The 20308-nt window shown below is 58.7% G+C and overlaps 1 protein-coding gene across 1 annotated transcript in view; it reads left to right on the top strand.

Moving 5' to 3' along the window:
• CPAMD8 (C3 and PZP like, alpha-2-macroglobulin domain containing 8) overlaps positions 1-20086 on the top strand; it is a gene marked incomplete at its 3' end in the record, with an annotated part of 49901 nt that extends 29815 nt beyond the window's left edge. The window contains exons 7-20 of the mRNA XM_008053546.1: positions 2017-2315; positions 2967-3192; positions 4748-4924; positions 7624-7705; positions 9849-10005; positions 10115-10189; positions 10588-10753; positions 14536-14622; positions 14727-14863; positions 15219-15374; positions 15446-15508; positions 17572-17786; positions 18940-19027; positions 19929-20086. Of these exons, the coding sequence (XP_008051737.1) occupies positions 2017-2315; positions 2967-3192; positions 4748-4924; positions 7624-7705; positions 9849-10005; positions 10115-10189; positions 10588-10753; positions 14536-14622; positions 14727-14863; positions 15219-15374; positions 15446-15508; positions 17572-17786; positions 18940-19027; positions 19929-20086 (2086 nt within the window). The remainder of the gene's footprint in view (positions 1-2016; positions 2316-2966; positions 3193-4747; positions 4925-7623; positions 7706-9848; positions 10006-10114; positions 10190-10587; positions 10754-14535; positions 14623-14726; positions 14864-15218; positions 15375-15445; positions 15509-17571; positions 17787-18939; positions 19028-19928) is intronic.
• Positions 20087-20308: the final 222 nt, after the last annotated feature.

Here is a 20308-nt window from a genome sequence, read left to right as displayed (position 1 = left end):
TTTTTTTTTTTTTTTAGTCCGATTCTCATTCTGTCTCCCAGGCTGGAGTGCAGTGGCACACTCACAGCCACTGCAGCCTCAGCCTGCGGGGGTCAGGTGATCCTTCTGCCTCAGCCTTTCAAGTAGCTGGAACCACAGGCACGTGCCATCACACCCAGCTAATTTTTTTTTTAACTGTAGAGACAAGGTCTCGCCAAGTTGCCTAGGCTGGTCTCAAATCTGTGGACTCAGGCAGTCCTCTTGCCTCTGCCTCCCAAAGTGCTGAGATGACAGGCATGAGCCACCACGCCTGGCTGACCTTTTTAAATTACGGCAATTTGGGACTCTCTGAGCTTCCCGCATCTGGATGTTTAAGTATTTTGCTCCCTCTGTTCGTCTTGGGGCCTGCGAGGGCCGGGGGCTCTCCCAGGGCTAGGCCTCAGAGTCTGTGGTGGGAATGTAGGCCTCTGGGGCCACTTCCTCACTCTTCTGCGGACTCCCAGTTGACCCTGGCCAAGGAGACTGCCTCGCCTCCCCGTCCTACCTGACTTTAGGCGTTGCCTGGCACGTACCTGCTGAATGTCAGGGTTTTCTCTTGGAAATCCCTAAGTATTTCCTTTGGTAGAGAGTGGCTATTCAGAGTGTGATTAGCCACTCGTTATTTTGGTTTTTCTCCGTGGAGGAGGCAAGTGCCAGATGTCTCTAGTCAGCCCCTCTCCCTCCATCATAATAGATACATTTGTCTTTCTCGACACCTGTATCACCTTGTGGTGATTACTGTAACTCTACAGTAAGTCTTGGCCAGGTGCAGTGGCTTGCACCTGTAATCCTCGCACTTCAGGAGACCGAGCTGGGGAGATAGCTTGAGGCTAGGAGTTCGAGACCAGCCTGGGTAACAGAGCAGGAACCCCCCCCCCATCTCTACAAAAAAATTAAAAACTTAGTCAAGTGCAGTGGGTCATGCCTGTCATCCCAGCACTTTGGGAGGCTGAGGCAGGAGGCTCGTTTGAGAACAAGAATTCAAGGCCAGCCTGGGCAACATAATGAGACCCCCATCTCTACAAAAAATTATTATAAAATTTTATAACATATAGTAAGTCTCATTGTCAGGTGGTGTGAGTCCTCCAACTGTGTTCTTTATTAAAATTGGACTCTCCTAGGTTCCTTATCATTTCCATACAGATTTTGGGATCAGTTCGGCAACTTCTCCTGAGGAGCCTGCTGGAATCTTGGTGGAGCTAACATTGAACCTGCAGATCTGATTGGGGAGGATAGTGTTGTCTCCTGACCCCAGAGCATGGCCTCACTCCCCACTGATCTGAGTCCTCTCCAGTTCCTCTCAGCCTTTTGCATCCCATCTTTTGTCAGATTTATCCCTAAGTATTTCTTTTGGTAGAGATTGAGGTCTCACTATGTTGTCCAGGTTGGTCTTGAACTCCTGGCTTCAAGTGATCCTCCTGCCTTGGCCTTCCAAAACACTAGGATTACAAGCATGAGCTACCATACCTGGACACTTTTTTAAAAATTATGTTATTACTATTATTATTGTTTAAAGAAACAGTCTCACTCAATCACTCAGGATAGAGTACAGTGGTGCAGTCACAGCTCATTGCAGCCTCCAACTCCTGGGCTCAGACGATCCTCCTGCCTCAGCCTCCCTAGTAGCCGGGACTACAGACATGGGCCACCACACCCAGCTAACTTTTCAATTATTTTTAGAGCTAGGATCTCATTATGTTGCCCAGTCTAGTCTTGAACTCCTGGCCTCCAGCAGTCCTCTCACCTTGGCCTCCCAAAGTGTTGAAATGACAGGCGTGAGCCCCCACGCCCAGCCTGTCCCTGGGCATCTTCTCCTTTGGTGCTACTGTCAATGCCGTTTAGCCAGCACGTTCTGCCATGTTTCCCTCCCCCCTGCAGCCATTTCCTGGGCCACGGTGGGACCCGGCCCTTACAGTCCAGCAGCTATTTCTGGGTGCCAGCAGGGGAGGTGCGATGCCTCTGCGACCCTCAATTCCCCGTCTCCTTTCTTCCCTCCAGAGAGAGTCCACATCTCCACGCCCAACAAGTACGAGTTCCAGTATGTGCAGCGGCCACTGCGCCTCACGCGCTTTGACGTGGCCGTGCGGGCCCACAATGACGCCCGCGTGGCCCTGTCTTCCGGGCCCCAGGACACAGCGGGCATGGTCGAGATCGTGCTGGGAGGCCATCAGAACACCAGGTCATGGATCTCCACCAGCAAGATGGGCCGGCCTGTGGCCGGTGTGCACACGGCCAGGATCCTCTCCTGGGATGAGTTCCGAGCATTCTGGATCAGCTGGCAGGGTGGGCTCATCCAGGTACAGCGGGAGGGCTGGCTTGAGCCAGGACTTCATGCTTCTCCGGTGTTTGCCACTCCCTGTCTGTGCCGGGCTTGGATAGAGGCGGGGAGGAGCGAGGGGGACACAGCGCCCGTCAAGTGTGCTCAGCCGCTGGAGTTGCGTGCCAAGAAAATTAACGTAGCCAGAGCTGCAGGGAGGAAGCACCAGCAATGTGGGGGCAGAACGGGGTGGTCGGTGGTCAGGGAGGTAGGAAAAGCGGATGTGGGTGAGAGAGACGGGCAGAGGCCCTTTCTGGGCCAAGCAAAGGGCATATAAAAAAGGAGCAGCTAACACAGCTTTCCAGGTGTGGGGTATAAGCAAACGTGGTTTTGAAGGATGAAGAGTTCACCAGCAAGAACAGGGAGCAGAGGATGTTTCAGGCGGAGAGGCCAGCATGTACAAAAGTCCAGAGTTCCCAGGGAGCCTGGTGACTTTGGAACTTGGAGACGCCTCTCCTGTGCCTCTGTTGGCCGTTTAATGCATGGGGTGACCTCTGGTTTCTCTCACCTCGGGCTCCTGAAGACTCTGCCCTGCACTGTGAGCGTGACGGAGGCCGCTGCCCGTGGCCCTGCAGCCCGAGTGCCCCTCAGTTTCCCGCCAGCATCCGGGGGCTCTGCTCTCTCTTCCCAGGTTGGCCGTGGGCCAGAGCCATCCAACGAGTCTGTCATCATGGCCTGGACTCTCCAACAGCCCCTTGAGGTCCAGTTCATCGGCTTCTCCACTGGCTGGGGCTCCATGGGCGAGTTCCGGCTCTGGAGAAAGATGGGGGCGGACGAGAGTGACAGCGAGGCCTTCACCCTGGGGGTCCCGCACGGCGCCGTGCCTGGGTCCGAGCGTGCCGCTGCCTCTGTCATCGGTATGTCCACCCACGCTGGTTGGGGGATGGAGACGGGAGCCAGGGTCCACCCTGGGCTCAGTCTCAGGCTGGGCTCTGCTAGGGACTGTTCCCCTGGGGCCCCCACCCCCGCGCCTGAGCATCCAGGGCCTGCTCTGTGTCCATCCAGGTGCTGGGTGCTGACCCCAGCCCCACCCTGAGGGACTCCCTGTCTGACAGGAGGGCGGTCCAGGCCCACCCAGTCCAAACACCGTGGCGGGAGGGATGGGCAGGGTGGAGTGGCCCTCAGGACTTGCGGGGAACCCTCCCGAGAGTGGTGCTCCAGGAACAAGGTCCAGGAGGCCACAGTGCCAGGTGAAGGCCCAGGGCTGGGGCGGGGTCTGAGGGTGCTGGCGAGAGGCAGCCTTCTGGAGCAGCTGCAAGTAGAGGGAAGGGGCTGACGGGGGTCTTTGGAGCAGCCTGGGAGTCTCTGGGCGGGGGTGCTGTCTCTAGGAGCCCAGGCACAATGCTGGGAGTGGGGTAGAAGGGCAATGGGAGTGTGGGGCGGGTTGGAAGAAAAGGGCCAGAGGTCGGTCGGGTACAGACAGGCCCGGGTGGGAGGGCTGGGAGGGCTCAGGCCTCTCTGACCACAGAAGGCAGAAGCCCTTGGCCCTGGGTAGGCTGGCGGTTGTGGCCGGATCGGAGGATGTTGGCGCTTACAAAGTCAGAGGTGGCCATGGAGCTGAGTGCCCAGGTGGGGGTGAGAGGCGCAGGAGAAGAGACAGATGGGCAAGGGTGGAGAGCAGGCGAGGGCCGGGACCCAGATGCCAGTGCCATCAGCTCCGGTGAGACAGGGAGGGGACAAGAAGCTGGGAAACCCAGGGGAGCGTGATGAGGAAGTAGTAGGTGGGCAGTTCCCAAGCCAAGAGGAGGCTTGGGGGCCTCAGTGAGGCCTGAGGAGAGGCCAAGGAGGGGAGGCGTGTTCAGGGGACGTTGGGGATTGAAGAGGGCCTGTTGACAGCGTGTGGGACAAGGAGACCGAGAGGAGGAAGACGGTCGCCAAAGGCGTGAGAGAACAGGAAAGCAGAAACCTGAGAGGGAGAGAGGGAGAGGGAGAGGGAAAAATGCACCGGGAAACCTTTCTAAAAATGGAAACACTCGTGGTTGAGGAGAAAATCACATTTTGTATTGGAAACTAGAAAAAGATATTTAGAACAAGAATGGCTGTTTTGACACACCGGTGTCTGTGGGATGCAGCTAAAGTCGTACGTAGAGGGCAGTTTATAACCTTAAATACATCTGTTCGAAAAAACCGAAAGAAAAAGGCGTTGAACAGAATGAAAAACCAGAACAAGAATGCTCACATTTAAAACTACAGAACACAGAAGGAGGTGTTTAGGGAAAATGAGCAGATGGTCACAAAGCTGGCACACGAGGTGGTCTGAGTGGGCAGAGGGTGTGGGCCCCAGCGGACAGCACTGGCAGGCTGAGTGGCTAGCGTGAGGGCACAGGAGGACTCCCATCCCTGGGGAAAGCTGTCCCTGTGCTCTGCTGGCCTGGGACAGCCTCAGCCCCGCTCTCTTCTCCTTCCTGCCAGGGGACGTCATGGGCCCCACCTTGAGCCACCTCAGCAACCTGCTGCGGCTGCCCTTTGGCTGCGGAGAACAGAACATGATCCACTTTGCTCCCAATGTCTTTGTCCTGAAGTATCTTCAGAAAACCCGGCAGCTCAGCCCTGAGGTGGAGAGAGAGACGACCGACTACCTGGTGCAAGGTACAGGGGCCCTGCCCGGGTGGCGCGAGCCAGGGGAGCGGGCTCCGCCCTCAGTGGGGAGACCCACACACCAGGTTCCGGGGGGGGAGGGCTCAAAAGAGTCTGTGCCAGCGGCCGTTGTCAGCAGCGGGCTGGTGTCTGTGGCTGTCGGGACAAGGCTTGCGCCCCAGGGAGACGCGAACTCACAGGCACAACTTTGCAAGGACCGGTGGGTGCCCGTCTCAGACAGTGCCGGGCCCATCTCAGATAGAGAGACGGAGAAACATGAGCACCTTGATGCCTGGGGCCAGTCGAGCTCCGGACTCCTGGCAGTCGAGGTTTGCACAGCAACTCTGCTCGGTTATAAGATCACCAAGGGTGGTGCTGATGGTCTGGAATAATCTGGTCTCATGGATGGAAAAAGGAAAAGGAAAGAACTTATGATGAGGAATGTACAAGTCTCAGGTGGAAAAAGAGACTGTGCCTGGCATGGTGGCTCTCGCCTGTAATCCCAGCACTGTGGGAGGCTGAGGTGGGAGGATCGCTTGAGGCCAGAGTTCCAGACCAGCCTGGGCGACACCATGGACCTTCATCCCTACAGAAAAAAATAAAATAATTAGCCAGGAGTGGTGGCACCTGTAGTGTCAGCTGCTTAGGAGGCTGAGGCAAGAGGATCACTTGACCCCAGGAGGTAGAGGCTGCAGTGAGCTATGATCACATCACTGCACTCCAACCTGGGAAACAGAGCAAGACCTAGAACTTTTTCTTTTGTGAGTCAGAGTCTCTCTATCGCCCAGGCTGGAGCACAGGGGCATGCTCACAGCCACTGCAGCCTTGACTTGCTGGACTCAGGTGATCCTTCCGCCTCGGCCTTCCAAGTAGCTGGAACCGCAGGTATAAGTCACCACGCCTGACTAACGTTTTGATTTGTTGTAGAGATGAGGGCTCTCCAAGTTGCCCAGGCTGGTCTCGAACCCCTGGGATCAGGCAATCCTCTCGCCGCCACCTCCCCAAGTGCTGGGATGACAGGCATGAGTCGCCGTGTCTGGCTAGGACTAGAACTTCAAAAAAAGAAAAAGAAACAGGGTGGCCACAAGCTGCAAATCTGACTTTGTGAAGACTGGCCACAGACAGTGGGAAGGCCAAATCCACTTAGGCTTGGGCCTGGGGCTTACTGGGACTTGTGAGGTCCGAGAGGTGGGTGGCACTGGCATATGGGTCCCATCCCTGGGGACAGACACTCCTTGGTGGACCCATCTGAGCCCAGAGCCCTGAATGCCACCCAGAGCCTAATGAGCCCCACCTGGGATGACAACCAGAGCCTCCCAGGACTCCAGACCCCACGTCTGTCCAGCCAGCTGCCGGCTCAGATGCAACAAACCCTCAACCAGCCGCCACTCCACCTCCCCCAAGCCTGCTCATGTGGGTTGCCACACCTGGGTGACTCAGAACAGGCATTTGTTCCCTCACACAGTGGAGGCCAGAAGTCCAAAGCCAAGTTGGGGGCAGGGATAGCACCCCGGAGCTTCTGAGGGAGGATCCGTCCCAGGTCCCTCTCCTGTTCCTGGTGGCCTCAGGCCTCCCGGGGCTAGTAGACACATCACCCTGTTCTCTGCCTCTGTGGTCACATGGTTGTCTCCTCCTCTGTGGCTGGTTCCCTGTCTTTTTTTTATTCTCTCCCTGTTTGTCGAGACAGAGTCTCTCTCTTTCCAGGCTGTGGTGCAAGATGCAGTGATAGCTCACTGCAGCCTCAACCTACTGGGCTCAAGGGATCCTCCTACCTCAACCTACTGAGTAGCTGGGATTACAGGCACATGCCACTGTGCCCCGCCCCTTTTCTCTTATAAAGACCCACCCTGAATCCAGGGTGGTCCCGTCTCGAGATCCTTACCTTCATTATATCTGCAAAGATCCTCATTCCAGTAAGGTCCCCTTCTGGGGTTCCAAGTGGATGTGAATGTGGGAGACCTTGTCCACTAGCAGAGTTCTTCTCACTCCTTGTCCCATCTCCACGGACGCAGCCCTGACCTTCCGAGGCCCAGGTTGCTCACCCGGGTGCCCTCGATCCTCCTTTCTTCCCTTACATGCCGACCCAGTTGGGCAGCTCTGTCTACACCCCGACTGGCTCCAAGCCCCTCTGGTACACACGGAGGGTGCTCCTCCCCAGCTTCCTGGCTGGACCCTCCCATACCCCCGCTACAGATGTCTCCTCACCCCCTCCTCCTGCTCACACACCCGCCATGGCGCCCTGCTGCCCTCACAGCAAAGCCAAACCCCCAGCCTGGCTCGGCGGCCACTGTGGCCTGGCCAGCCTCTCTCTGCTGCCTCCTAGGCCCTGCCTGGGCCACCCGATGCCTTCTGTTCACCGAGCCCGACAGGCTCTGGGGTCAGCAGGTGGAGCAGCCCAGCCCTGGGGATGGTGGGCACTGCCCCAAGGCAGTGGGCTCCATGGGCCTCCTGGCCACGATGAAGGCTGGTATGTGGCGGGAGGCGCAAAGAGGCAGTGCCAGTCACGAGATGAGTAACTTTGCAGCCACCCAGATGTGGCGTGGGTCAGTTTCCAGGACCCCAGATGTGGGCATGAACAATTTCAAGGCTCCCGACGTGGTGTGGGACAGGTCCGGGGAGCCCAGACATGGTGTGGAGGGTCGGGGGTGCGGACAGCAGGCCTGGCCAAGTTAGCGACTCAGCAGCGCATGGTCCCTTCTGCCTGCCCACAGGCTATCAGCGGCAGCTGACCTACAAGCACCAGGATGGCTCCTACAGTGCATTTGGGGAGCGGGACGCGTCAGGCAGCATGTGGTGAGTCCCCACAGCCTGGGCACAGCCTCTGAGGCTCCCTTCCAGCTCAGCATGGCAGGATGCCCGGGGCCTGATCCCAGGGCAGTGGGGAACCTGACCAGGAAACCAGGGGTTCAGAGGGCAGATGCTCACGGGCCAGGGCCTGGCAGAGCAGGTGGTCGATGCTATTACTCTTTCTGCTGCTGTTGTTGTTGTTACCACAGTGACCAGGAGCCAATCCCTGCGCCTGGGCCCACAGCAGCAAGTCCTGGGCCTCCTTGGAGCCCACCAGCCCTGGGCAAGGGGCTACCCTGAGCAGGAGGAGATGGGCAGGGAAGAGGGTTAGCGACTGGGTGCAAGGTGGCGGGGGAAGTGGCCCAGGACCTTTTCCTGGGTCATGACCCTCCCTGGCTGGAGAAGGATGGAGCTTGGGCTGCGGGACTGGTCTTGTTCCCTGGGATGCCCAGGCTGTGCCATCCTTGGTCCACCGTGGGACTTCCTGAAGTGGCGGTCCCCAGCCCCGCCCACACCCATCCACTCTCCTCCCTGGAGGTCGCCGGCCTGCAGTGCCCGTAGAGGCTGTGTGTGTGGATGCCGCCTTGTCCTCAGTCCAACAGGACCCGTGGCCGCAGAGCCTGCCCGGCGGTGGGACACACTGGCCGAGGGCCCGGGCAGTGGGTGGCACCCCGAGGCCCAGACTTGGTGGTTTGCCTGGAGCCCCAGCAGCCCGGGCACCGTCCTGCTCTGGTCACGGGCCCTGCCTTGCTGACAGCTCGTGAGGCAGGGCCCCTGCGGCCTGAGGCCTCGCCCACCCCAGGGACAGGAGAACCACTGAGGCACCCCAAGCTCGGCAGCCCAGGAGGTCTCCATGACCATACTGCACTGTGGCCACTCTGCACCCTTCCCTGTGTGCACCACACCACATCTGTCGGGGACCGAACCCACAGCGTGAGCAAGCACAAGCAGCCTCCACTGGGTTCGAAGGAACAGCTCCCAACAGCCCCATCCCTGCCTACCTTGCAAAATGACCCTGCCAGCTCCAAATGGGCTGTCTGACCAGGGCTGCTACAGGACAAGGCAGCCATAAGCACAGGGTGGAGGAAAGTGGCTTCCACCCCGGAGCTGGCAGCCCTAGCTTGTCTCGTGGGAGCTGTGTGGCCTTGGACCTGATGCCTGACCTCTCAGGCCCCGAGTCATGGGACAGGCATGTGGTGTGCACAGTGCACACCACCTGCTGGTGCAGCCCTGATGTTCACCTGAGAGGTCAGGTCCAGCCTGGAAGTCGCAGATCCTGCCCTGCAGCAGAGGGCTCTATGTAGTCAGTGTGCTTCTTTCCATCCATCTGTCCATTCAACACTGAGTGCCTGCTATGTGCCTGGCCCTGGCCTTAGTCCTGGGGGATCAAGGAAGGCCTGGCTCCTGCCGCCAGGAACTCACTACAGAGTGAGGGAGAGGGATCCCGTATGAGATGCAGCCGTCATCTACTGCTGCGTACCAAGTTACCAAACTATACCCTTTAAGGCATCAGCCATTTTGTGTTTCGTTTTTGTTTTTTTTTTTGAGTTGGAGTCTCACTCTGTCGCCCAGACTGGAGTGCAGTGGCCACTCCCGGCCCCCGCAGCCTCAACCTGCTGGGCTCCAGCGATCCTTCCGCCTCAGCCTTCCGAGTAGCTGGAACTACAGGCGCGCGCTTCCACGCCCGGCTGATTTTGATTTATTGTAGAGATGAGGTCTTGCCAAGTTGCCCAGGCGGGTCTCGAACCCGCGGGCTGAGGCAATCCACTCACCTCAGCCTCCCAAAGGCGTGGGATTACAGGCTGAGCCACCGAGCCCGGCTTCGTTTTGTTTTTGAGATGGGGTCTTGCTGTGTCACTCAGGCTAGTCTGGAACTCCTGGGCTCAAGCAGTCCTCCTGCCTTGGCCTCCCAAAGTGCTGGGATTACAGGCCCGAGCTACTGCACGGGGCCCTACAAACCTTTATCATCTCGGTGGTTGTGGGTCAGGAATTCAGGAGCCACTTAGCTGGGTGTTTCTACCTGAGAATCTTTCCTGAGGCTGCGACCCAGGATGTGGAGCGGGGAGTGCAGGCAGCCCGCCACGGTCCCCTGGCCAACGCGCAGGGATGACGCGGTCCACGGCCCCAGCCCTGCCTCGCCCCTCCCCAGGCTCACCGCCTTTGTGCTGAAGTCCTTTGCGCAGGCACGCAGCTTCATCTTCGTGGACCCACGGGAGCTGGCGGCTGCCAAGGCCTGGATTGTCGGGCAGCAGCAGGTGGATGGCGCCTTCCCAGCCGTGGGCAGGATCCTCAACAAAGACATCCAGGCGAGTGGCCCTGCGGCCCCGACGGCTCTGCCCCACCCTGTTCCTGCTCCTTGGGGGACGGGGAGGGGCTGTCTCTCCGCCCAGGGTGAAGCCTGCAGTCTCTTTGCAGGGCGGGATCCGCGGAGCAGTCCCTCTGACGGCCTATGTGGTGGCCGCTCTCCTGGAGACAGGTGCGGCCTCAGAGGTGAGGGCAGAGGAAGGCCCGGGATCTGGGGTCTGGGGCTGGAAGAGCAAGCTGGCGGTCTCCCCTCGTGGCCAAGGCAATGTCTTCCTCGCCGCCCTAAAAAAAATCTCAGTAGCGGTCAGGCGTGGTGGCACACACCTGTAGTCTTGAGAGGCTAAGGTGGGAGGACTGTTTGAGCCCAGGAGGTTGAGTCCTGCCCGGGTGACAGAGTGAAACCCTGTCTCTAATTGAAAGACTAGAATAGAAGAAGCTTGAAAGTTGGGCTGCAGGCCGCATGAGCCACAGAGAGATGCCAGGCCGGAAGCTACCCACCATCCAGGCTCTCACCAGGACGCCAGTGGGTGGCGGTGGGATAGGCCAGAGCAGCCTCCCGGGCTTCCCCTTCCCACCCCCTGCAGGAGGAGAGAGGCGCCATCGACAAGGCCAGGCGCTTCCTGGAGTCCGGCATGGCCCTGGCCTCCGACCCCTACAGCTGCGCCCTGACCGCCTACGTGCTGACCCTGCTCCACAGCCCAGCCGCCCCGGAGGCGCGGCGCAAGCTCCGCAGCCTGGCCATCCTGCGCGGTAGGCTGGCCGGGGGAGGGGGGGGAATTGGGTTCGGACGCCTCCAGCCAAGGAGTGCCCGGCTCCTGGCGGGGTGTGTTGACATCTTCCCTGCGGCTGCATCTCATGGCGCCCACGGGTGAAGCAGCTGGCTGTGGTCATGGCCCGCGCGTGGCCTGATGCTCTTGCCGATGGCGCATGTGGCCACTTGCCGCTTGTGGGCTGAAACAAACGTTGAAGGAAGGGTCTTTACTACAGAAACCAGCAGGTGGGGAGGTGGCGAGGCTCTGGCCTCAAAGAAGCCATGTCTAATTTCCAGGCTGAGAGAATAGGGTGCTAAAGGGGAATGAGGAATGCAGGACATCTGGGGCAGCATGGGGTGGGGCAGATCTGGCCTCGATGGCCGTCTTGAATCGTCCACCTGGGGGCTGGCCAGCACCATCCTTACTGGGGCCAGGTGTAGATGAACCTTCTTCAGGTGAGCTCTAAACAGTGGAGGATTCTGCCAGGGAGTCCTCATACTCTCTTACTTCCAAGTCAGCCTCTGGAATTTCCCACGCATATGCACAGTTAGATTAGAAAGAAATTATCACCTTGGCTTAAAACCATTTCTCAAAAGCTGAGCTGCACATTCTCAGGAGGGAGGGCAGTACTCACGGGTCCCCAGCAGAGGGTGGAGCTCCCAGGGTCCTGGACACCATCCCAGGAGAGGGATGCTGGAGGTGGGAGGCTGTGGCTAGGGCCACCTTGGGAAGCCATCTCCGTCTTTGGGGTGTCAGTCTCCCCACTCACAAGATGATCGCCCACTGGAGCCTCAGTCACAGAGCTGAGAGTCTCAGAATGTCCCCGCTGTCTCCTCCCCGGCCCCTCCTCCCCGTCATCCGTTGGCTGCGCTGGGCCCAGCCTCCTTCAGGCTCCTCTGCCTAAGATGACACCTGAAGAACTGTGTTCCCTGCTTAGGAAAGAAAAGTTAAAAAGCAAAATGCTAAACCACCCAGTTGGATGGTGGTGTCTGCTCAGGACTAAGTGCTCAGATAAGAGTGGGAGTGGGAGGTGAGAGATGGGAGGTGAAGGGGGGTGCTGGTTTCTTGCTTTTACACCTCATGCGAGCTAAGACCCTAGGAGACCCTGCAGTGTGGGGAGGGTAGAGGGGACCTGGGCATGGAGGGGAACATCTGGGACCCATCAGGACCCAGCCAGGGGGGAGGCCATAGATGAGCGTTACCTCCAGGGGTGCAGGAAGGTAGCCATTGGTGCGGGGTGTCTGCCAGGGCAAAGGAAGGCAGCCAATGATGAGGGATGTCTACCAGGGGACAGGAAGGTAGCCATTGATAAGACATGTCTACCAGGGATACGAGAAGGCAGCCATTGACTAGGAATGTCTACCAGGGGCCCAGGAAGACAGCCACTGATTAGTAATGTCTACCAGGGGCATGAGAAGGCGGCCATTGATTAGGGATGTCTAGCAGGGGCACAGGAAGGCAACGACTGATTAGGAATGCCTACTGGGGCATGAGAAGACAGCCATTGATTAGGGATGTATACCATGGGCACAGGAAAACAGCCATTGACTAGGGATATCACGTAGAGGCAAGGGAAGACTGTCATTGCTTAGGAATATCTGGCAGGGTCATGGGAAGACAGCCATTGATTAGGGATGTCTACCATGGACACAGGAAGGCAGCCATTGATTAGGGATGTCTGGCAGGGGCACTAGTATGCAGTCACTGATTAAGGATATCTACCAGGACTACAGGAAGACAGCCATTGATTAGTGATGTTTACCAGAGTCATGGGGAGGAAGCCATTAATTAGGGGCATTTGGCAGGGGTATAGGAAGACAGCCATTTGTTAGAGATGTCCAGCAGTGGCACGGGAACAGTGGCATGGGAAGACAGTCATTGATTAAGGATGTCTGGCAGGGTCATAGGAAAGCATTGGGGAAGGTTGTTTAGCAGGGACGTGGGAAGACAGCTATGGATGCCTACCAGGGGCACAGGAAGGCAGCCATTGATGAGGAATGTCTGCCAGGGTCACTGGAAGGTAGCCATTGATTAGTGATGTCTGCAAGAAGTAAAAAAAAAAAAAGGCAGCCATTGATTAGCAATGGCTACCATAGGCACAGGAAGGAAGACATTGATTAGGGATGTCTGGCAGGGGCCTGGAAGACAGCCATTGATTAAGAATGTCTACCAGGCTGGGCTCGGTGGCTCAGCCTGTAATCCTGCGCCTTTGGGAGGCTGAGGTGAGTGGATTACCTGAACCCGTGGGTTAGAGACCCGCCTGGGCAGGCGAGACCTCATCTCTACAATAAATCAAAAAATCAGCCAGGCGTGGTAGCGCATGCCTGTAATTCCGGCTACTCGGAAGGCTGAGGCGGAAGGGTCACCGGAGCCCACAGGTCGAGGCTGCGGTGGCCGGGAGCGGCCACTGCACTCCAGTCTGGGTGACAGAGTGAGACCCCAACTCAAAAAAAAAAAAAGAATGTCTACCAGAACCATGGGAAAGTAGCCACTGATTAGTGTCTACCAAGGGGCATGAGAAGGCAGCATAGATAAGGGATGTCTACCAGGGTATGGGAAGACAGCCATTGATTAGGAATATCTGGCAGGGGCATGGAAAGGCAGCATTGATGAAAAATGTCTAGCATAGGAAAAGAGCCATTGATTAGTGAGGTCTACCAGGGGCACAAGTAGTTAGCCATTGTTAGGGATGTTGGACAGGAGAACTGATGACAGCCATTGAGTATTGATATCTACCAGAGGACCCAGAGGGAAGACATTGATTAAGGATGTCTGCCAAAGACACAGCTCTGCAACCATTGATTGGGAATACCTACCAGAGGCCCAGAAGACTGCCATTAATTAGTGATGCCACAGGGGCACAGGAAGACAGTCATTGATTAGGGATGTCTGGCAGGGCCACAGGTAGGCAGTCGTTGATTATGGATATCTACCAGAGGCATGGGGATACAGCCATTGATTAGCGATGTCTACCAGGAGCAAGGGGAGGCAGCCATTGATTAAGAATGCCTCTCCTGCGCCTTTGGGAGGCTGAGGTGAGTGAACTGCCTGAGCCCGTGGGTTCAAGACCTGCCTGGGCAGCGAGAACTCATCTCTACAATAAATCAAAAAATCAGCCAGGCGTGGTAGCGCATGCCTGTAATTCCAGCTACTTGGAAGGCTGAGGTGGAAGGATCGCCGGAGCCCAGCAAGTCAAGGCTGCGGTGGCCGGGAGCGACCACTGCACTCCAGTCTGGGCGACAGAGTGAGACTCCAACTCAAAAAAAAAATTAAAAAAAGAATGCTTGCCAGGGGCATGGAAAGGCAACCATTTGGTTACAGATATCTACCAGGGCAATGGGAAAGCAGCCATTGATTAGAGATGTCTATCCAGGATATGGGAATGCAGGCATTGACTAGAAACACCTTCCAAGAGCATGAGTAGGCAGCCATTGATTAAGGATGTCTGCAAGGGCCACAAGAAGGCAGCTGTTGATTAAAGATGCCCACCATGGGCACGGTAAGGCAGTTATTGATTAGAGATGTCTACCAGGGGCAGAGAAAAGCAGCCTTTGACTGGTGATACCTGGCAGGGGCACAGGGCGTGCTGGGGCTGCCATGTGTTTGCAGGTCTGAGATGGAGCCCTGATGCTCTTCCTGTTCCAGCTGTCATCCCCTGGCTGTTTCCCTCCACAAGTGTCCCAATATGTCTTCCCTAGGCTCCATGCATGGGCACCCACAGTGGGGCGTCAGGCTGAGCGTGGGGTGGGACTGTGGCCCCTGACTCTCCTGTCCTTGCAGATGGTGTCACCCACTGGAGCCTGAAAAGTTCCCGGGACATGGACAAGGGCACGTTCCTGAGCTTCAGGGACAGAGCCTCTCAGTTAGGTACTGGTCACCCCGGCTCCCCACTGCCTGCCCTGGCCTCTGCCTGTGTGGCATTGTCCTGTGTCCTGGTGTGGAAAGGGCCCAGTCGGCCTCCTCTGTTGCAGTGGTCTCGGCCGAAGTGGAGATGACAGCTTATGCCCTTCTGACCTACACTCTCCTGGGTGATGTGGCTGCCGCCCTGCCCGTGGTGAAGTGGCTGTCCCAGCAGCGAAATGCACTGGGGGGCTTCTCCTCCACTCAGGTGAGTGGAGCAGGGCCAGAGGGCAGAGCTCGGGTTGGGCGGTGTCAGCAAATCCCAAGATCTGGGACTGTGAGCTGGCCGGCAGCCCACCCCGGACTACCTGCAGGCTTGGGGGCCTGGAACGCAAGAGGGGCAGGGGTGGGGCTGAGGGACAGGTGAGCCTGGGCCTTCGGTGGGAACCCAGGCCCGGCCGCCATGAACACTCCAGCCTGGCTGTTTGGAGGCCCAGCTCCGCGAGGGTCATCCCAGGTTTGGTCTCCGTGCTAGCCTCGTTGGCGCCATTTCCAAAGGCCAGCCTCCCTGAACAGGGCCAGCGGGTTACTGGGGCTGCTGAGGTCTCCCCCTCTGTCCCCAGGACACCTGTGTGGCTCTTCAGGCCTTGGCTGAATATGCCATCTTGTCCTACGCTGGCAGCATCAACCTCACGGTCTCTCTGGCCTCCACCAACCTGGACTACCAGGAGACCTTTGAACTGCACAGGGCCAACCAGAGGGTTCTGCAGACAGCGGCGGTACGTGCTTCCGGACGGGGTGGGTGGTGTCGGTGGGTCTCAGGGCCTCATGGTGGTCCTTCTCTCTCCAGATCCCCAGCCTCCCCACGGGGCTGTTTGTGAGCGCCAAGGGGGACGGCTGCTGCCTCATGCAGGTGAGGCTTCAACCTCTCCGCACCCTTCCCCCCACACCGTGGCATCTGGGGCCCTGGGGACTCCCAAGGGCTCATCCTGCCCAAAGTGGCCACAGGCACCCTCAGGTGTGGGGTCTCAGGGATCCCCCAGAAAAATCCACTTGGAGCCGGGCTCGATGGCTCAGCCTGTAATCCGGGCCTTTGGGAAGCTGAGGTGAGTGGATTGCCTGAGCCCGCGGGTTCGAGACTTGCCTGGGGAACTTGGTGAGGCCTCATCTCTACATAAATCAAAAAATCAGCCAGGCGTGGTAGCGCATGTCTGTAATTCCGGCTACTCGGAAGGCTGGGGTGGAAGGATCACCGGAGCCCAGCAGGTTGAGGCTGCGGGGGCCGGGAGCGGCCACTGCACTCCAGTCTGGGTGACAGAGTGAGACTCCAACTCAAAAAAAAAAAAAAATCCACTTGGCCCTCAGTTCAGACACAAGCAGACGCCATCTGCCATTCACCTGCTCACCATGGGGTTTGCCCAGTGGCTCGAGTCTGTTCCCCCTGCTGTGAGCTGGACAGGGATGCCCAGGTGGACTCCCCGACTGCTGTCCTCAGCCACTGTCACCACTATATTGGACTAGGGTAGGTGGGTCTCCTGGGTTCTGGCTCGCAGTCAGAGGGCAGATGGCTAGCCTCAGCTTAGTGATGCCTTCCAGGGGCACAGGAAGGCAGCCATTGATTAAGGATGTCTGGCAGGAGCACAGGTAGGCAGTCTTTGATTAGTGATGTCTACCAAGAGCACAGGGAGGCAGCCATTGATTAAGAATGCCTACCGGGGTGTGGAAAGGCAGCCGTTGGTTACAGATGGCTACCAGGCGATGGAAAAGCAGCCACTGGTCAGAGGTGTCTACCCAGGTACGGAAATGCAGCCACTGACGAGGCACACCTACCAAGGGCATGAGTAGGCAGCCGCTGAGGACGGACGTCTGCAAGGCCACAAGAAGGCAGCTGTTGATTAGAGATGTCTGCCAGGGCACAGGCCGCAGACGTGCTTTCCAGGGGCAGAAGCAAGCAGCCTTTGATTCCCGTTCCCGTCTCCAAAATGGGAGCCCAAGCCTGGCACAGTGGCTCATGCCTGTAATCCCAGCAATCTGGGCAGCTGAAGCGTGACAACCACTTGAGGCCGGGAATTCCAGACCCCGTCTCTACAAAGGAATTTTTTCTTTTAGAAAGTAGGATTTATTGAGAGGGCAGCAAAGCTCCCAGAGCAGGAGGGGACCTGAAAGAGCAGGAGGGGACCTGAAAGAGCAGGCGGGGACCTGAAAGAGCAGGAGGGGACCTACAAAAGAAATTTAAAAATTAGTCAGGTGGCCAGGCTCGGTAGCTCAACCTGTAATCCCAGCATTTTGGGAGGCCAAGGTGAGTGAATTGCCTGAGTCCACAGGTTCGAGACCAGCCCAGGCAACCTGGTGAGACTTCATCTCTACAATTAAAAAAAAAAAAAAAATTAACCAGGTATGGTAGGGCACACCTATAGTTCTGGCTACTTGGAAGGCTGAAGTGGAAAGGATCACCTGAGCTCAGCAGGTCGACGCTGGGATGGCCATGAGTGTGCCACAGCACTCCAGCCTGGGCTAGAGTGAGATTCCAACTCCAAAAAAAAAAAAAAAAAAAGCCAGGTGTAGTGATACATGCCTGTAATCTCAGCTACACGGGAGGCTGAGGCGGGAGGACTGCTTGATCCCAGGACTTTAAAGCTGCAATAAGCCATGATTGTGCCTCTGCATTACAACCTGAGTGACCTTGTGTCTAAAATAATTAATAAATTAAAATGAAAATGAAAAATGGGAGTGCAGTGATTGGGAGACCCCAGGCACAGATTTGAGCATGGCTGTGTGCCCGAGGCCTGCAGCCCTGGGCAGAGGACTGTACCTGCATCTGCCTCAGGATTCTCAAGGCTACAAAGAATACCGGCAGCCCCCAGAACTGTTGCTGACATCATTGTCGTTGCAATTCTGGCTGCCCCCACCCTCCCACCACCCGTTCTCTCTCCTCCCCCACCCCACGCCCATCGGCCGGTCCTCAACACCCCCCAGATTGACGTCACCTACAACATACCTGATCCGGTGGCCAAGCCAGCTTTCCAGCTGCTTGTGAGCCTGCAGGAGCCCGAGGCCCAGGGACACCCACCCCCTGCGCCCGCCTCCTCGGCCAAGGGCCCCCGTGGGGACCGGCGCCCGGCAGATGACGACGACCCGGCAGCTCACCTGCACCACCAGGAATACAAGGTGACGCTGGAGGTGTGCACCAGGTATGGCTGCCTGCCCTGTGGGCCAGCTCTCAGGCCTGGGCCCCCCAGGATGCTGACGTGGGAAGAGGGTGGCCTCCTGGGCCCGGAAGGGGCTTCTGGCTCCAGGCGCTCGGGGGCGGTTTTTGAAATGAGTGAAAGAAAAGCAAATGCTTTTGACCAGACACAGCAGAGCCCAGTACAGTCGAGGCAGCTGGGATGGGAGGAAAGAGCATTGGCATACGGGTCCCTGCCCCCCACAACAGCACCAGGCCCTTGGGGCCTCAGCCCTCATGGGTCTTCGCTCTGAGAGGATGCTCGTTGCCATGGCGACAAGGATGCTGGTCACTGTGGCAATGATCTGGGAGAGGAGAGGTGGGTGGTTGCCATGACACCACAGCCCTTCGGAGCTGATGCCTGGGCCCCTGCCCTGCCCTTGACCCCCAGCTGGAACACATCCCAGGCCCCATCTTCGAAGGTTCTGGAGAACAGGATTTGGCCTGGCTCAAGCCCCCAGATGGTGGGTCCTGGGCCAAGTGGCTCTCCCATGCTCCCTGGCCATGTTTCCTGCTTCTCGGTGGTATCCAGTTGGGCAGGGGGTTGGGAGGTGGTTGGTCTGGTCCCAACCGTCTGCCGCCAGTCTGCAGGGGATGCCTTTGTTCCTCCCTCAGATGTGGTAGGAAGACCCAACTATGTGCCACCTGCCCCTACAGGAGTCCTCCTCCACCTACCCCAGGGCTGTGGCACCCATCCCTTCCCTGCAGGCTCTGTTCTTTCAGCTTCCCCCTCCCGGCTCCAGCACCTGGCAGGAAGGGCCAGGCATGGCAGACCCCAGAGACAGCCCAGTGACCGCTACCATGTTACAGAAAGAAACTGAGGGCTGGAGCCAGGAGTGTGTTGCCCAGGGTCTCCTGTAGGGAGCACCCAGGCTCTCGCTGCCCTGTGGCCACCTGCTGCTTCCGGTGCTGGGGGCACGGTGTGGGGTTCTGGAACGATCGGCAAGGCCTGGCCTCAGCCTCCTGCTGTACAGACAGGCTGACCGAGCTGAGGATGTCTGTGCCGGCGGCCTGCAGGCCAGGCTCTAGGCAGGCTGCCCCGGACGTCCAGCTGTGTGGCTCCAGGAAGCAGAAGGGCGCAGAATCCCACCGGTGGCCTTTCTGTTTCCCTGTCACGGAAGGTGGCTGCACGCAGGGTCCTCCAACATGGCTGTCCTGGAGGTGCCGCTGTTGTCAGGCTTCCGGGCAGATGTGGCGAGCCTGGAGCAGGTGAGGCAGTGCTGGTGGGGTCTCCAGGAACCCGGGATCAGGCTGGTGGTGGCCTGGCCCTTTGTACAATGCATGGGGTCTTTGGTTTTGGCTTTTTGGCCTTTCTGGGCAGAGGTGGGCTGTCTGAGCAGGCGGGGTGGGGATTCCAGGCAGGCCCCAGGGTACCCTTGCTGTTATGAGTGCCATGGAGGGGGCTGCTACAAAGGTGCGTGCACTCGGGGTCCACGTGGGGTGCCACGGGGTGCCCTCGGTCCACATTCTTCTGAGACCGGCTTTCGTGCTCCCAGCCCCAGGAGACCACTGCCACATCCCTGTTTTGTAGGGGAGAAAAGAGACACGGGGACAGCTGTCTTGCTGAGGTCACAGCCAGGCTTAGGCCAGGGTGGGGGTGGAGGGAAAAGGTCTACGGGTGGAGAGGGTGGGACAGGAGCCCCACCTCGGGGGCAGGGGTAGGGGAAGGGGGAATAGGCGTTCTTTCCAAAACCGCAAAGAAGTCCTAGGCTGGGAGGGGGCTTGAATGGCGCGGTGGCAGGGCTCCCTCGGCGTCTCCTGGGCCGTGGAGGAGGCGGGCCTGGCGCTGGGCTGGACTGGGGGCGGCTGTACTAAGGGAGGCTGCAGGGAGGGCGCTGCAGGGAGGAGAGGGTGCAAGAAGAGGCTGGCGCCCTGGGCAGAAGAGCGTCCTCTTGCAGGCGCGCCGGCGGGGCCTGAGGGGCGCTGGCCGTCGCCCCCGGGCCCCAGCCAGACTCGCCCAGACCCCGGCCCGGGGCTTGCTGGATGCCCACGGGCAAGCCCCGTGCCTTCCTGGGGCCTCCCGCCTGTCGGCCTTCTGCTGACCTGAGGCATCCGCGAAGGGGCGGAGAGCCCAAGGGGCCCGGAGGACCGACCTCGGCTTCTCCTCCAGCTGCTCCTCGACCGGCACGTGGAGGTGAAGAGGTACGAGCTGGCAGGACGCAGGGCGCTCTTCTACTTTGACGAGGTACTGCCGGCGGGCGCCGTGGAGGCGGCTTCCCGGAGCCCCAGCTGGGGGGCGCGGGGCGTGGCCTGGCGTGGCTTCCTCGCGTGAGGAAGACCCAGAAGCAAGAGCGCCAGGCAGCGCCAGGCCTGCGGGCGGCCGTGGGCCCAGTGGGCGGCTCCTGGTGGGAGCCGTGCGGAGGGGCGCGCAGGAAGGGGGCACTGACAGGCCACGACCTGGAGGAGCTGAGAACCACGCGCGGCCAGGCGTGTCCAGACAGGCCAATCCAGAGTAAGGGCCGGGGCGGGCTGGCCGGGGCTGGCCGGGGC

Source organism: Carlito syrichta, unplaced genomic scaffold, assembly GCF_000164805.1.
Source record: "Carlito syrichta isolate Samal-C Ts95f unplaced genomic scaffold, Tarsius_syrichta-2.0.1 Scaffold288274, whole genome shotgun sequence".
In the NCBI taxonomy this organism is placed as follows: domain Eukaryota; kingdom Metazoa; phylum Chordata; class Mammalia; order Primates; family Tarsiidae; genus Carlito; species Carlito syrichta.
Note: the sequence above shows the minus strand (reverse complement) of the source record. Positions and strands in the feature narration are given on the sequence as shown.